General features: G+C 32.2%; 1 protein-coding gene across 2 annotated transcripts in view; it reads left to right on the top strand.

Annotated features, from left to right (window-relative positions):
- The window catches only part of Katnbl1 (katanin regulatory subunit B1 like 1), a 37,039-nt gene extending 19,228 nt beyond the window's left edge, over positions 1–17,811 (top strand). The window contains exons 2-10 of one of the 2 annotated variants that reach the window (XM_076848456.2): positions 7,275–7,405; positions 8,483–8,523; positions 10,024–10,303; positions 11,486–11,604; positions 12,179–12,229; positions 12,329–12,418; positions 12,764–12,853; positions 13,654–13,747; positions 15,126–17,809. In XM_076848456.2, the coding sequence (XP_076704571.1) occupies positions 7,289–7,405; positions 8,483–8,523; positions 10,024–10,303; positions 11,486–11,604; positions 12,179–12,229; positions 12,329–12,418; positions 12,764–12,853; positions 13,654–13,747; positions 15,126–15,158 (915 nt within the window). In that variant the 5' untranslated portion in view covers positions 7,275–7,288 and the 3' untranslated portion in view covers positions 15,159–17,809. Of the gene's footprint in view, positions 1–7,274; positions 7,406–8,482; positions 8,524–10,023; positions 10,304–11,485; positions 11,605–12,178; positions 12,230–12,328; positions 12,419–12,763; positions 12,854–13,653; positions 13,748–15,125 lie in introns of both variants that reach the window. The other variant, XM_076848457.2, reaches the window with a different exon arrangement.
- The last annotated feature ends 255 nt before the right edge of the window (positions 17,812–18,066 follow it).

The following is an 18,066-nucleotide window of genomic DNA, read 5'->3' on the forward strand; positions in this document are numbered from 1 at the left end:
TTATTTTTTTAATGTGGTGCTGAGGATTGAACACAGTACCTCATGCTTGAGAGGCAAGCACTCTACCACTGAGCTACAACCCCAGCCCGCAAGTTTTTAATTTTTTTTTTACTTTTCTTTTTTTTATTTGTTTTAATTAGTTACACATGACAGTACAATGATCTTGACATATCATACATTTGAATCAGATGGGATATAATTTCTCATTTAGTTTTTAATTTTTTATGAAATTGAGTTTATCATGTTTTCTTGGATCATGCTTTTGAATTTTTTTAAAGACCAATTTGCCTTTTTTTAAAAGTCCAAGATCCCAAATACTTTCTTCTTTTTTTTTTCTGAAAGATAGTTTCACCATTTAAAAAAATATTTTGTGACAGCTTTATTAAGATGTTTTCGCTTGCCAAGTGTGGTGGCACATGCCTTTAATCCCAGCAGCTCAGGAGGTAGAGGCAGAACGATTGTGAGTTCAAGGCCAGCCTCAGCAACTTAGTGAGGCCCTGTCTCTAAATAAAATATAAAAAAGGGCTGGGGTTGTGACTCAGTGGTTAAGTGCCCCTGAGTTCAATCCCTTGTACCAAAAAAAAACACGAAGATATAATTCACTTATCATAGAGTTTAAACATTTAAATGCATAGAAAAGCAATTGTTTATTTTCTGTTTATAGATTTGTCTATTTTAAACCTTTTATATAATTGAATCATGCGATATGGCCTTTCAGTAACTGAATTATTTCACTTAGCATAATGTTTTAAACATTCATCTATGTTATTCTGCTTCTGTACTTCAGTAATATTCCATTGTGTGGACATCATATTTTGTTTATCTGTTCATTGTTTGATGGGTATTTGGTTGTTTCCTTTGTTATTAAAAATAATGATACTATGAAAATTCATGTGCAAGTTTTTTTGTAGACATGTTTTCCTTTTTCCACTTGTTGAAAAGACTCCTTTTTTCCATTAGTTTTCTTTTGTGCTGCTTTCAAAAATCAGTTGAGTATATCTATTTGAGTGTTTCTGGGTTATCTGTTCCATTGAGCTGTGTATCTATTTCACACCAATATCACAGTCTTTTGAGTACTGAAGCTGCATAGTAAGTCTTGAAATAGGGTAGACTGATTACTTCCTCTTTTTTCTCTTTTGAAATTGTTTTGGATATTCTAGTCCCCTATGTTTCCATTAAATTTTAGAATAATATTGTTGATATCTACAAGAAATCCTGCTGGAATTTTTATGGAAGTTGCATTAAACCCATATTTCAGTTTGGGGAAAATTGATTACCATTTTGAGTCTTTTAGTTCATGAACATATTTTTTCTCTACTAGATCTCTGATTTATTTCTTCAGAATTTTGTATTTTTCAGCATTACAAGTGTTATATAGTTTTATTAGGTTTACACCTATTTTTTTTTAATCAAGTTTAGGAAGGTCTTCTCTATTCCTATTTTTCTGAAAATATATATGATGAATGGGTACTGAATTTTGTCAAATGCCTTTTCTGTATAAGTTGATATGATCATTTAATTTTTCTTCTTTAGTTTGTTAATATAATAAATAACAGACTGGTTTTTGAATATAGAACCAGTGTTGCATCCTTGGAATTAATCCTACTTTGTTATGCAATGTAATTCCTTTTTTTTTTTTTTTTATATTGTTGACTTCCATTTGCTAATATTTTAAGTTTTCCCTTTTTGTATTGTTTTTGTATCAGAATAATAATATTAAATTAATAAAATAAGCTGGGACATCTTCCCTGCTCTTCTATTTTCTTGAAAAATTACATAAAACTATTTTTTCTTTAAGCATTTGGAATAATTCTCCCCCCAAATCATCTGGGCTTGGAGAATTCTGTTGATAGTTTTTAAATTTATGAGTTTAGGGGCTAAGAATACAGCTCAATGTTAGAGTGATGCCTAGCCCCTGGGCTTGATCCCTAGCACACTCCGTCCCCGCCAAAAAAAAAAAAAAAAAATACACACATACATATTTTTGCCTGTATCTGTGTGTTTTGTTTGTTTCCTTAATGGTTACAGGGCTATTCAGATTATATGAGTGGTAGTAGTTTTTTATTTCTAAACCTTATTTTCTTGATACTGGGAATTGAACCCAGGGGTGTTTTACTACTAAGCAACATCCCCAGTCTTTTGTATTTTTTGATTTGTGACAGGGTCTTGCTGAGTTGCTAAGGGTCTCATCAAGTTACTGAGGCTTGCCTTGTACTTGATGATCCTTCTGCCTCATACTTCCAAGTCATTGGGATTACAGTTGTACACCACCATATCCAGTTAGTTGTTGTTTTTTAAATAGAAATTAACCCTCTTATGTTTATAGACTAGTTAGTGTTTTCTTACTGCCTTTCAATATTTGTAGAGCCTGTAGTAACATCTTTTATCCATTCCTGACACTGGGAATTTATATCTCTTACTTTTCTTTGTCAGTCTTCCTGGAGGTTTGCTAGTTTTTTGTTTTCGTTTTTTCTTTTGTTTGTTTGTTTGTTTTTTTAATGAACCAACTATGTTTCATTTATTATTTTTCTTCACTTTTATTGATTTCTGTTCCCTACTGTGTCCTTCCTTCTGCTTGCCTATGGTTCTTTTGCCCTTCTTTTTTCAAGGTTCTTTAGGTAAGAGCCTAGATTATTGATTTCAGATATTTCCTCTTATATCCATTTTAGTCCTATAATTTCCCTCAGAACTATTTTAGCTATGTTCCACAGAAATAAATTTATTATGGTTTGTTTTATAGCTCAGGATATAGTCTATCTTGGTATTTGTCCTATCACATTTGAAAATAATGTGTATGAATTGGGTGGAATATTCTATAAATGTTGATGTGATCCTGTTGGTTTATGTGATGAGAATTTCTCTTCAGTTGTTCTATTAGTTGGTGAGAGGGGACATTGAAGTCCTCAAGTATTGTGAATTTGCCCCTTTCTCCTTTCAGCCCTGTTTTTGTTTCACATGTAACATTGCTATGCTTGCTTGATGGATAAGCCCTTTTGTCATTCGATAAGTTTTTTCTATGTCTCTGGTAATTTTCTTTTCTCTAACATATTTATGTGATATTAATATAGCCACTTCTGCTTTTGGAAGTTCACATTTACACTATACATTTTTTCTTCCCTTTTACTTTCTGTTTAAATCATATTTGAAGTGAATTTCTTATAGACATCATACAATTAATTCATAAAATAGTACCTTATATATGCATATCTTAACACAATTTACTGGTGTTTGTCCTTTTACTAGTTTGAGCAAAGTGTCCCTTTTTCCTTCCACCATATTGTCTTAAATACTTTATCTGCTTATGTTGTGAACCACATCATATAAATTTTGTTTCAGCCATCAAAAGTAATTTAGAAAACTTGAGAACAGAAGTCTATTGCATTTACCTGTATTTTTTCAGTTACCATTTTCTTTCTACCTCCTTGATGTTCTAATATTTATTATTTTATCATTTCCTTTTTGTTTTTATTCAACTAAATAGAACTTCTTTTAACCATTCTTTTAAGGTCAGTCTGCTGGTGAGAAGTCATCTTAATTTTCTTTCATCTTAGAGTGCTTTGGTTTCTCCTTCATTCCTGAAGAATATTTTCTCTGCCTACAGAATTCTGGATTGCATTTTTTTTTTCTTTTAGCACTTGAAAAATATGTACTGCTTTCTTTTGACTTTTCCCAGTTGTCTCCATCTCTAATGAACATCAGGTGGTTGTTTTGTGGTGACTACTCTCCTAATCCTAACCTGTTCCTTGAGATCTTCCTTTATGACTGTCCTGGGAAGTCGATTCCATCTCTCCTGTTATACCTCCATTTCTTGTTGTTGCCCCCCACCCTTTATTGCTTAGTGGGAAGAATTTTTTTTCTCCAGCTTTGAATATCTGCAGATATGTTCTTTCATCCCTCAGATTTGATTGATAATTTGGCTATATGTAAAATTTTAAGTTGCCTGAGAATTTTAGTCATTGCTCCTTATCTTTATCACTTATGTATGAACAGGTTTGAATTTGAGGGCATATTTTTCATTTTGTTATAGATTTTCACCTTCTGTACCTTTTTCTGGTGCTCTGAAATTTGACAGTGATGTGCCTTTTCTTCCATTATATGACTCAAAGTGTGCCTTTTTTACTGGGAAATTCATGTCACTCAAACTTGTACAGTTTTCTTTTAAAATTTCTCATTGTTTTATCTCTATTCTTTATCATATTCCTTTATTGGATCCCTAAAACCCAACTTCTGATTTTGTTTGTTTTTAATCTTTTTGCCCTATGTTCTAGGAGAGATCCTTGGCTTTCTCTTCCATCTTCTGTTGAGTTTTTTCTACTATATTATTGTTTTTAATTTCCCAACAATCATTTTGTTGGTTTGTTTTTTCTCATTCCATCTCATGGATATATTTTCGTATTGTCTCTTGAAGGTGTTTCTAAAGTCAGGTTTATTGAAGTATAATTTATGCAAAATAAAAATTCATCCTTGAATTCACCCCTACAGGGAATGGCACAAACCTGAAATTCCAGCAACTCAGGAGTCTAAGGCAGGAGGATCACTTGTATGAAACCAGCAGAGGCAACTTCATGAGGCCCTGTCTCAAAATAAAATTACACTGAGCTGTAGGGTCTAAGGCTCAGAGGTAGAGCATCCTTGGTTTCAATCTCCAGAGCCACCAAAAAAAAAAAAAAAGAAGAAAGAAAGAAAGAAAAGGGGAGAGAGAGAGAGAGAGAGAGAGAAAAGAAAAGATTACTTCCTTTAGTGTATGGTTCTATTAATTTTCACAGGTAATAATCACCATAATCAAGATGTAGAGCAGTTCTTTGGGAGCTCTGATCACCATAATGATAATTTTTTAAGTTTGTGTGTGTGTGTGTGTGTGTGTGTGTGTGTGTATGTGTGTATGTGTGTTCATTCCTGTAGGGCTGGTCAGAGTTCCCAAAGCATCTTCTGCCCTCTTTTTTTTTCAGTGATAGAAAGAAGGTGAAATGATTGATCATTTAGCATGTAAACTTTTACTTGATTCCTCTGATTCAGAATATTGTTCCTCTTAACCATATTTATGCTTGGTGTTTCCCATCCCAAGGACTCTGTCTTACATTTCCTGTAGAATAAAACGCTAGTCTTTTTCTAGAATGGAGAAGGAAACTAACTATGCATTAAATATTCAATCCATCTACTTTTTTTTAGGGTTACCTTTTTCCCCACTTCTTGAGTAGATATTGCCAATTCCTAACCCTTTGAGGGGTTCTGCTTTTCACCTTTCCTCATTGCTGATTCAGGATTTGGATTTCTCAAATGTGTCTTAAATAGATATTCAATCTGTCTGCTTCTATTGTCAATTCTGCTTTAAGGAATTCTGCTTTTCACCTTTCCTACAGATTTAGAATTTGGGTTTCTCAGATCTGCCAAGTCAAGGACCACTTTGGCTTTGCAGTTTGTAAATGTTGCTTTCATCTCATGTTTTCTTTGTCCTCATAGGTTTTATGCCTTTAAAAAACCTCTACTATGGGGCTGGGGATGTGGCTCAAGCGGTAGCGTGCTCGCCTGGCATGCGTGTGGCCCGGGTTCGATCCTCAGCACCACATACAAACAAAGATGTTGTGTCCACCGAAAACTAAAAAATAAATATTAAAATTTTCTCTGTCTCTCTCTCTCTCTCTCTTTAAAACAGAAAACAAACAAACAAACAAAAAACACTCTACTGTTATTTTAATGGCCTTTTAAGAAAGGATAAAAGTAATCATATGTGTTTAATCCATTACACTTAACTTAAAAGTACCTTTTCTTAATATTTATTTTTTAGTTTTAGGTGGACACAATATCTTTATTTTACATTTATTTGGTGCTGAGGATCGAACCCAGTGCCTCGTGTATGCTTGGCGAGCGCGCTACCACTGAGCCACCACCCCAGCCCCAAAAGTACCCTTTTTTATTAAAAAAAAAAAAAAAAAAAAAAGGCTAGCATTGTGTAAGAAACTCTTTGTCTATCTGCCGCCTATTTCTCTAGCCTCATATCTCACTCTGCTCCAATGGGCCTCCAGCCTAAGCCCCAACCACATATATCTATTTAAGTGATTGCCAAATAAACCATGTTCCTTTATACCTCTCAGTTCTATGCATGCTATTTTCTCTTTATGTTGTTTGTCCTCTCATTTCAGCTTTGCTGATTGTCTAGGTCCTTTTTGTCAGAATGCTTATGGTATTATTTGAATTATTTATTTATTTTTTTAAAAAACTCACCCTTAAGGTTTCTTAACCTAGAGATACAGGTGGGAAGGCTGTTCATTATTTTAGCTGCAGGATATCTTACAATAACTAAAATTATTTGCAAAATTTGATGTGTGTGCATATTTTTTGAAAATATGGAATGTGTATCAGAAATACCCATGGAGCTTTTTAAAAATTATAGTTGCTTTAGGCTCTGCTCCAGAGATCTGCTGAGTAGAGTCTTTAAAATTAGGGCTCAATAAGGTGTGTTTTCAAAAAAACTTCCTAAATGATTCTTTAGAATAGGATTTCTGAGTATAATCCTATTAACTCCAGGACCTGGCAAATAGTGAATGCTTTTTAATATATAAAGAAAGAATTAGGGAGGAATTTATGTTCAGGATATGACCTAAAATAAATTTCCTGTGTGAAACCAATGTACAAGTAGGGAAATCACTGATTTTCTCTTCTTATAAATGTAGTGATAACATCTATTTCCACCACTTTGGGATATTCAGGAAATAATAGAGGCTTGATTTATTTTTTTTTCCCCCCCAAAAGAAAAGGACAGTTTTGGAGAACAGGCTACAAGAATATAAGAAAAAAAATTAAAGATTAGGCATTGGGCAAGTCAGATTGTCTACTTGTTTGGGGGGTCAACTTTATGTATGTAATCTGATTTTGGTTCCTCTGGTTGCAAAGGGTTTTCTCTTTTTATTTACAGTCATGTGGCTCCAAAATTTTAGGTTTCTATACCTTTGAATATTATAAATACCATTTAAATGTACGTACCTAAATTCTGATTTCTTCAAAATAGCTAGTGATATGGGAAATGGGGAGATTGACTATTGCTTTAGCAAAAGTATATAATATTATTGCAACTGGTTGTGACTGAAAAAAATGAGAACAGAAAAAATTTCCTGGAATACCCTGTCTTGTGTTTCCTTTGTGTTTAAAGTTTTAAAATGTGTAAGATAGTTTAACTTGTATGCCTCTTTTACACAGTGTGAAGCTGTTGATGTTTATGTATTAACAAGAAATGATCATATTCTTTACTTTTTTGTATTTTCTATTATTTTCCTTAGGTATTTAAGAGATTATGGCATCTGAAACCCACAATGTTAAAAAACGGAACTTTTCTAATAATATTGAGGATCATTCCATTGATCTTCCTAGAAAAAAGATCTCTAATTTCACTAATAAGAACATGAAGGAGGTAAGTCCATGGTTTCCAAGAAATGGGCAGGTCAGTTTAAATAGTCAGGTCTATAGATTGTTCTGGTTAAATTGTTTAACTAATGGGAGGGTAATAATTTTGCTTGATATCCTAGAATTAAGTAGAATTATTGAAGTATAGCCATTACATTCCTAAAGCTCTAAAACCTTTTTGTTAAGTATACTGTTTTGATATGCTATAATTCTAATATTTTGGTATAAGAGGAAGCTCAGAATTGGACATAACTCTCCTATATTCATATATGACCAGTATAACTCCACATCATGTACAACCATAAGAATGGGAAGTTATGCTCCATGTATGTATAATATGTCAAAATACGTTATACATTCTACTCTTGTGTATAACTATAAAGAACAAATAAAAGGGCTGTGGTTACAGCTCAGTGGTAGAGTCTTGCCTAGCCTAGCATAGGTGAGGCACTGGGTTTGATTCTTAGCACTGTATATAAACAAATAAATAAAATAAAGGTCCATCGACAACTAAAATATATTTTCTAAGAAAAAGAGGAAGCTCAGAGATTCCTTTTGTTCACCATTACAAAGTTTGTTAGAATTGATATAATTTCTTTTAAATCATACTCACATATTAAGCCCCTTATAAGCATAATATGTGACTAGTGGTGTGAAAAATAGGGAGATGGATGTGTTGCTTTGTCACGGATACCTAACTACAATGTTGTACCTAAATTTTTTTTTTTTTTTTTTTTTTTTTGGTGCTAAGGATTGAACCCAGAAGCACTTTACTACTGAGCCACATCCCCTACCCTTTTTATATTTTCAGACAGGGTCTCGATAAATTGCTTATGGCCTTGCTAAGTTGCCAAGGCTGGCTTTGAACTTATGATCCTTCTGCCTCAGCCTCCCAAGTCACTGGGATTACAGATGTACACCACTGTATCCAGCTTGTGCCTAATGATTGTTAGGACAGAAGAAGCTTTTAACTTCAAAAACATATCTATTGAATATTTAATTTTGTTGACATCAGTCATAAAGTTGACATATAACCCTATTAAAGAATTTAATGTGCCACAACTGTTTACTTTCTTTTTTTCAGGTTAAGAAATCTCCAAAACAGTTGGCTGCTTATATAAATAGGTAAGAACTTTTTTAAAGTTTGTGTGTAACAGCAAATATCAAAAGCTGGATAACAATGAAAATATGGGGAAAATAAATATTCTGTTATAATAGTTATTATTAAACACTTCCTTTGTTCCACGATACACTAATACAGATATCAATATTATCTCCTTTCCCTTCAAACATCCTACTCAATAAGTATCATTACCCATAATGGTGACAAAACTTAAGGTCAGATAAGAAAACTGATTTGTTCAGGATCGGTCAAAAAGTGGTAAAGATGGCATACATTTTTAGATCTGCCTAACTCTAAAATGACCTTTCTACAAAAGCACTGGTTTTTAAAGTGTGATCCAAGAACCTAGGGATCTTGAAGCCATTTCAGAGACTTTGTGAGGTCAAAACTATTTTTATAACAATACTAAAACATATTTTTCTTTATATTCACTCTCCTGAAAATAGTATGGTAGTTTTCTAGAGGTGACATGACATTTGATATCATAAGAGACTAAATGCAGAAGCAGAAATGAGAATACAGCTGTCTCCTCTTAAACCAAATATTAAAGATTTGCAAAAACGTAAAACGTTGTTGTCACTTGTTTTTGTTTGTTTTTTGATTTATAAAATAGTTGTTTTTGTTTTTGTTTGTTTGCTTAGGGGGAAGGGTTGGTAAAATATTCTGTTAGTATGAATGTTGGTCAGCAAAAACACCTGAAATAAAAAAGGTATAAGGTGGAGAAATTTATTTTGGCTTCCCATTTCAGAGGTTATGGTCATTTGGCCCTGTTGCCTTTGGATCTGTGGCAAAGCAGTACATCATGGTAGGAAGCATGTGGCAAAAGTAACTGTTTGTCTTGTTGCAGTTAGGAAGGGAAAAAGCGAGGAAGGATCCAGGATCCCAATATCACTTTCAAGGGCATTCTCCAAATGACCTTTCTTCTATCAGGCTCCTCCACTTTGTAAAGATTCTACCCCTTCCTAATAGCACCACAGCCTATTGACCAAACCTTTAGTATATAGGCCTCTGAGGGACTTTTAAGATTAATACCATAACAATATGTAATAAGTGTATTATTTAAGAGTGCAAGGCATCCTGATACCAAAACATTTGAGGACCACAGTATGTAAGGTTTGCTCTGTTGTGTTCAGTCATACTCAAATTAAATATACGTCTCCTTTATCAAAATTATGTTAAAAATATTCAAACTGGCAGTTTATCACTTTGTCAGAGAAAGAGTAGATATCTCAAAAAAGTTGTAATTTTCTTTTTCCCAAATGGCCTTTTACTATTTCATTTTACAAGTATCTAGTTATGTCTTTATTTTCATTGTTTTCCAGGTAATTTGTAACTTCTTTTTTATTTTCCTCTATAACTAATAGTTAACACTTTTTTATTTCTAATTACTTCTAATTTTATTAGAATACAGTCACAAAACATGGCCTATTAAATCTCTCTGTTTAAAAACTTAAAAACTTTTTATATTTTTTTTCACTTAAGAAAACAAATTCTTATTACAGAACAGTTGGACAAGCTGTGAAAAGCCCAGATAAACTACGAAAGGTGATCTATCGCAGAAAGAAAGTTCAGCATCCTTTTCCAAATCCTTGTTACAGAAAAAAACAGTCCCCTATAAGTGGGGGCTGTGACATGGCAAATAAAGAAAATGAACTGGCTTGTGCAGGCCACCTGCCTGAAAAATTACACCATGATAGTCGAACATATTTGGTTAACTCCAGTGACTCTGGTAGTTCACAGACAGAAAGCCCATCATCTAAATACAGTGGGTTTTTTTCCGAGGTAAGAAATTTTTCTAAATCATGTTTAGTTTTCTTCCTGTGATATTATTGGCTATTTGTTTGGCTTATTCTTCTATCATAATAATTTACCACCCATTGAATACAGGCTTATTTGAGTGATAGTAATTCCCTCAGATAATTTTCTAGATTAACCAAATTGAATCAATGATTTCTTCCATTTCTCTAATCTAGCAATATATAAGATTTAGTGAAATGCTTGACAAGCTGCTGTAAATATCCAGAATGACAGGTTGGCCATTAAACTAAAGGAAAAAGACAAACCTTACCTAAAAAGTGGATCACCAAAGCCCATTATCTAGGCACAGTTTGCTGAGCTTTCAGAATTGCCTAGTAGAAGTTTTATTCAGGCAAACCTGCTAGCTGTTCTAATTAAAAAATTAATCATAATAAAAGTGCACATATTTACATACATCAGGATGTTCATTGATACATAGTAAAAACCAAAATCAATCTAAACAAACCATGATATATAAAGACTGGAGAATTTGCTATTAAAAATGAGGTCAATCTATGTTTTGATGTTGAAATTGTTCATATATTATAAGTGAAAAAGCAAGGCTTTAAAAAATGTAGATTTATTTTATTTTATTTTTTCAGAGTATAATCATATGTACCTATTTGTCAGAATATAGTTTGGAAAGATACATGCCAGTCTATTAGCTGTGATTATTTCTGGGGAATGAAACTGAATGTTTTTGTAGGCCAGTAGAGAGTATCCAGTTTTGATCTTATTTGGCTCTGTTTTAAACTTCTCACAATATAATTGTATTGCCTTATTATATAGAAGTAGACACATTTAAATGATATTATATTGCTTGTCACAGAACTAAATTTTTGTCGTTTCTTTCTTATACCATTCAGTTGTTAATGTCTAGCCTATGTTTACCTTTTCCTTTTATTCACACTTATAAATAGCTAAAAGTAATTTGTCATATAAATTATTGGGTTTTAAAAGAAAAATGATAGCAAGAAAAAAAAAGGTTTTATATTTGTTCACATCATTTGTTTACTATGTTCAACTGCAGTATTCTTTTTTGAGCCCAGTTTAAGGAGTCACCTTTGCATAATTTAAAACTATGTCAGTAGACTGTTTCCATTGAAAAAAATAGTTTAATATCATGTTTCAGTGTGCTTTTTAACAAACTAGATTATTGCCTTTCAGGTTTCTCAGGATCATGAAACAATGGCCCAAGTTTTGTTTAGCAGAAATTTGAGACTGAATGTAGCTTTAACTTTCTGGAGAAAGAGAAGTATAAGTGAACTTGTAGCTTATTTGGTGAGGTAAGTGTGTCCTTTATGCTCTTAGTTCAGTACAAGTAATTTTCAATGTGATATTAGAAATGCCTCTTGTTTTTTTATGCTTTTATCAGCTAAAAACTTCTATGTTTAGTTTCCATAGAGACAGTATGGTTTAAATTACATTCATCACCAGTCTGAGTAATCAGAATACAGAAAACCTTCTGTATATTACCTTCATTTTATTCAGGTCTCTCAAATGTTACCTTTTTGAGGACTTCCTCAGTTATCTTATTTGAAAATAGTTATTTCTTAATTCCCTGTCTCCTTCCTTGTTTTATTTTTCTCCATAGCATTTATCATCATCAACCTAACTTTGTATATTCTACTTGTTTGTTTATTATCTATCTCTGCAAGCCCACCCCTACCTCCTACACACACACAGAAGTGGAATGCAAGTCCTATCTCTTTGTTTTCTGCTGTATTTCAATACCTGACTCATCATAGACACTGGAATTATTTGTTAATGAATTTCTAAAAGCCAGTATGATGATTATAATATGAAAGTAAATAAGGAATTTGGCTCTCTAAGCAATGCTATCCTTTTTGTACCCCCCAGGATAGAAGATCTTGGAGTTGTGGTAGATTGCCTGCCTGTACTCACTAATAGGTAAAATTAGTATTTTTTAGAAAAAAAAAAGTAATGTAAGCTTAAAGAAGGGCAATTTGTGGCCTATTTATAATTTCATAACTTAAGGATTTCTTTTAGTTTACAGGAAGAAAAACAATATATCTCACTTGGCTGCTGTGTAGACTTATTGCCTCTTGTAAAGTCATTACTTAAAAGCAAATTTGAAGAGTAAGTGCTAATCTAAATTTTAATTCAGTTTTCTCTTTCAACATCCTTGATTTTGTGTGTTGTGAGTACATAGTAGTGGATTTGGCTCCATGGACTATCCATGGTTTCTGTTTTCAAGGAGCTTATAGTAAATTAGGAAAAGAATGTGAAATGACTGAAGAACAATTATAGAAGCTTCTATAAACAAGTTACATAAAATATAGTTTTATGAAATATGACATAAAAGTACTGAAATTTTTTAAAAGGGGCAAGGTCAGTGTGTATGTGTGTTTGGGGGGACAGTATCATCTTTATAAAGGCTTCTTGGATGAAACACTCGAATTTTGTAATATAATGTCATTTCAGATATGTGATAGTTGGTTTAAACTGGCTTCAAGCTGTAATAAAAAGGTGGTGGTCAGAACTATCATCCAAAACAGAAATTATAAGTGATGGGTGAGTATGACTTTGAAGATAAATTCATCCTGGGTTCAATCCCCAACACCACAAATAACAAAAAGATAATTTTTTGCTAAGTTTTCTTCAGGAAAGCAACTTTAAACAAGGTGGTAATTTTATCCCATGATCATCAGTGTATAATATTTATTCTCTTCATTTTCAAAGAAATATTAACACTGTTCATTTGTGAAAATCATACATGGAAATTAAATTCCAGAGCCCAGTAATCCCCCATATCCCTCCTAGCAGAACCTACCCTTCATTTTAGAAAGAAAAAGCACAACAGTGGCTTAACCCCCATATCCATTCTGTGAGTAGGGGAGGGGAATAAGGAATGGAGGAATTCTGCAGGGTTCTTTGGTTATCTAGACTTTAACCTGGGAGTCTGATGTTGATTACAATTGCAAAAACTATATTATAATCATAACTTGAGTATTGCCTTACTGTAAAAATGTGTTTGTATTGACTAAATGAGCTAGATTGTCATGAAGCTGCAAAAATTTCCTAATTTCCTTAACACCCATAATTTTCACTATAAGCTCTCAAAATTTCCCATTTTATACCCAAGAACAGATTGTCCAAATGCTGTAAATTCTTAGTTGTTTTCTTATCTACTTGGACAGCTAAATAACCTTGAATTTCTGTGATTGACATGACCTATTTTAAATAGTTACTTGATTTTAAATAATGTAGTTTTCTCCTTGTAAAAATTGAACATTAAAAATTCTTTCATTGGATTGTGTTTACTGTCAAAGTTCATATCCCACTATTTGTTTCTCTTCTTTTTTTCCTCCTAGAAATATTCAGATTTTAAAACAACAATTAAGTGGCTTGTGGGAACAAGAAAACCATCTTACTTTGGTTCCAGGATATACTGGTAATATAGCTAAGGTAATCTATATTTAAGTTTAATGTTAGACATTAAAAATAATACTGTTGTACATTTATAAACTATTCAGATCTTCAGGTAAAATAATTTGGTACTATTTTAAGAAGTTCTGAAATCAATCTCATGTTTGCAAATGCTTAAAGTCCTCTGGATGTATGAGTGACCTAGGCAGTAAGAACAGGAATTAGCCATTGAATATGTTTCATAAATAACCATAGAAATGTAGAGCCAGACAGCATTTAATAATCTAGTTCCAATCAGACAGAAATATTTGAAAAAAGTTAAAAATTCAGAAAGACAACATCAAACCAAAGACAATGGCACTCAGGAAATAAAAGATGAAGAGTACAATTAAATGGTTTTGGAGTGTTCATTTTTACTTTGCTTTTATATCATCCTTTTTGAAAAAGTGAACGGTTTAATTCACAGAATGAATTTGACATTGATCTTTATTGATTTGTCCCTTAAAGGAAAAGGTATGTTGCCAGTTTGGATTTCAGTATTTAAATTCCATAAATCATTGGTAATTATATTACAGAAGAAATTATTGTAAAGAAACATTGTTTGGGGGCATACTACTATTATAAGTGAGCATTAACCAAAATTATAAATGTATTCATTGGTTTAAGAAAACAGTCTAAATAAGAGAATTTATATCCTGGATTCTTCTTGGATATATTCAGAAACAGAAAAAAAATGACATTAAGCAAATGTGTTATCACATTGTGTGATTTTACTTTATAGAATTCTTAATGATAATACAAACAAATCAATTTAGTTTTGTTGTTTCAAAAAGAATATACATATCCACTTCTGTTAGAAGGCCTTGCATTTTAGACAGTACAACTGAAAAAAATGATCCTTTCTTTAAAATTTTGCTTTAAATTTTAATTTTTTACAATAGGAAAAGTTTTATAGTGAACATAGTCTCAAGGTATTATGCTTATTATTGAAGACTGTTGAGTGAAATATGGCCAGTATATTAAAAGGCCAATAATAAACCAAATTAAACCTTCAATTAATTTGTAATTTTTTGGAGGTAGAAAACAGAGGGCTATCATCAAGCTCTAGCCCTTGAGTTTACATAGGGCTGGTCAAATTCCTATCAATCAGTTTTAACCATGAAAGCAGAGTGGTCTGAGCATACGAACCAAAACATGCACTAAGCACTTAACTGGCATTTCTTGAATGTGTGTGGTGTGCCAGGCCCTGTGCTAAACAAGTGCATATAAAAATATCAAATAAGACTTGACTTGTAACTTCTACAAGCCACAAAGAGAAACTAAGGCAAATCAATCAACAAAAGTGAAGAGAAAATGGGTTGTATATATTTGTATTTACCATGCTGGCTAATGAAATGTTTTTGTTTTATCCTCTAAGGATGTAGATGCTTATTTATTACAGTTGCATTGAGATATTTCATCTACTAAAGAGCATTTGGTTATTCAAAACATCCTGGATTATACGATTTCCAAAAATAAGTCTCTTCTGAGAACTATGAACTGTGGAAGAAACTGAAACCATTTTTTCTTTTTAAAAAGCCACATAATGAAACCACTAATGAAAACCTAACAATCTACTTCACATTGAAGTGGAAAAATATCCAAACGGAGCAGCTTCAACTTCAATGAGGTGAAAGTGCACTACAAAGATTGTTCGCCTTTGCTGCATTTGGGATTTATGTGGTTATCTGGTAACATTGTTTAAGAACTACTGGTCTTAATGCAGTCCTGCATAAGAATATAATTTATACTATGTGAAAAAATAAGGCAGGACTTATTACTAGGAACCACAAAGACCAATCATCATTAATTTTTTATTGTGTTTTATAAAAAAACACTTGAATGTGTGCAGCTATTTTCTTATGTTGAATAAATTTCAAAGTTTAAAACATCATAGTAAATAATCAATATTAAAAATGTTTTGTCCACACTGAGATACTGTGTATATAAATGCCTTAATTATTAATAAGCCAATGTGTTATGATACCAATATCTGTTTTTTAAAAATAAAAAAACCCACCAGGCATTGTGGGTACATGCCTGTAATCCCAGCCACTTGGAAAGCTGAGGCAAGAGGATCACAAGTTTAAGGCCAGCCTCAGCAACTTTGGAAGACCTTGTCTCAAAATATGTAATTAAAAAGGGCTGGAGATATGACTCAATGACTAAGTACTCCTGAGTTCAATACCCAGTACAAAAAAAATTAAAACAACCATAGTTCTGGAATGATAAAATCATGAAATTAATTAAATCAGGGGTTTGCATTCATGTAGAATGCTGTTGTTGAAACATTTTCCATACTAGTTTTGAAACTTGAGAATGTTTTTAGAAGCTCTGATTTTTTTTTTTTTTTTTTTTTTTTTTTGGGCCAGAATGTTCATGTCATGTACGTATGTGTTATCTCTATAAAGAAAAAGGTGAATATGTATTTGTATTAATGTTTAACTGGAAATGTTCATGGAGTTGGCTAATTTATATTCACTTTTTATTGTATATAGATTTCTAATATTTTTCATTTCTGTATCATGTAAACTTTCTTCATTTGAGTAAATTCACTAAATATTTCTATTTTTTTGCTTTTTTAATTCTGATTTTACATGAATTTTAATTCTTTATTTACCAGTATACTGACAGATTCTTTATTTACTACTTATTTTGAAGAGTTACTTATACTTTCAAATTGTTTACAGTTAATGCTGACCTTGTATTTTAAATTCCAACACTTTACATTACTACCTCTGCTAATGGTTAGTATAAAATGCCAGCAGACTGTATGCAGTCTTTCTTTTTAAATTCCATTTTTACTGTCAATGAACCAAATTCGCGAAATCTCTTGATACCTCTATATCTAACCTGTCTTGAAAGTGATTGGGTTTAATACCACTACTGGTGGTTCATACATCCATCTTATCTTTAATAAGCCTAACAGACATTTGAGCAAAGATAAAATTGAATTCCTCTTCAGTAATCTTAAGAATGCAGATCTTCAGCATTTACCTAGTTAGTAACTACTGATAAGAATCTCTAGCATTTTTCTTCTTGTAAAAATGTTTAAAAGGTTACCTCGCTGAATTCTATTGTGAGTGTAAGCTATATTTCATATAGCTATGTGTTCCTCACAATGAATATCAGTTGTAGTAATTGGTTATTAAGCCTTTATATTATAAAAATTCCAGATTACTATACTTTTATGACTTGAAAAGTCACTTTTTAGGATGTGGGAATTGAATTATAAGCCTGCATCATCCTCCCTGTGAACCTTAAGATGGTGAAGTACAACCTTTTTGTTCTTTTTCCTTCAGTTATCATTATCTCATTTAAGAGTTTGAACAAGTTAGCGTAGTTGGACTATGGTGGTAATGAGGCTAAGGGTATGTCTTATCCTTTTATAAGTTTGTTAACATTACTCATGCACAAAATGATTTCATGGCTACAGACTGTACCTTTGCTCCGTGTCCATCTCACAGTCTACTGTAGGTCATAAGGAAGATGGTATATATAGTTTATCATAAACCATTGCCTTCTAATGGAAAGATAAGTAAAATGATTGGTTTGTGATACTGTAGACTTATAATATTAAGATAAAATATTCAAAATAAGAAATCTTTTGTAAATTTGAATTTCACAGTGTTAAATAATTGGATCAGATAATTGACTACAGTATTTTAAAAATCAAATTTCAGTAAATCAAATATCAGTAAAATATAAATACAAACACAAGTGAAATATAGTAAGAAGTATTATGCTTTTAATACTGTGTTATTATGCCTAATTTAGGTTTGTTGAAGGCAAATAATACTTCATTTATATACTCAGAACTAGATGACTGCAGAATCTAGCTCACAGAGATATTCAGAAACACATTTCTAATTTCTCTTCTTGGCCTTTACAGTTTGCATTAGTACTTACCTTTCCCAGTTACTGAGTTTGATTAGAATTAGGTTAAGATTATTGGATAAAGGATGTTAGATAAATAACTATTATTGACCACTTTTGTTGTTCTTAAGCTCTTCTGTGCTACAGCATTTAATTAGAACGGTGTTGATCTCCAGAAAGAGCCAAATAAAGTGTTTACAAAGTGTTTGGGCTGTTGTATTGACCTAGTTTAAGACAATTACTGTCTGTAGTTGCTCATTTGTTGTACTGCTGCTAAGCAATATACAGAACTGAGGAACTTCCCCAGGTCTCTATGCCTTTTTAGCTTTTCTTAAGTTTTCTATACTTTACTTTGCTAACTTTGCAAGTATAGGGACAGATAGTTTATTGAGGTGATAGAGAATTATAATCAAGGAATTTGCATCAACAAGAGATAAAATGGA

This window comes from Callospermophilus lateralis, chromosome 3, assembly GCF_048772815.1.
Source record: "Callospermophilus lateralis isolate mCalLat2 chromosome 3, mCalLat2.hap1, whole genome shotgun sequence".
NCBI lineage: Eukaryota > Metazoa > Chordata > Mammalia > Rodentia > Sciuridae > Callospermophilus > Callospermophilus lateralis.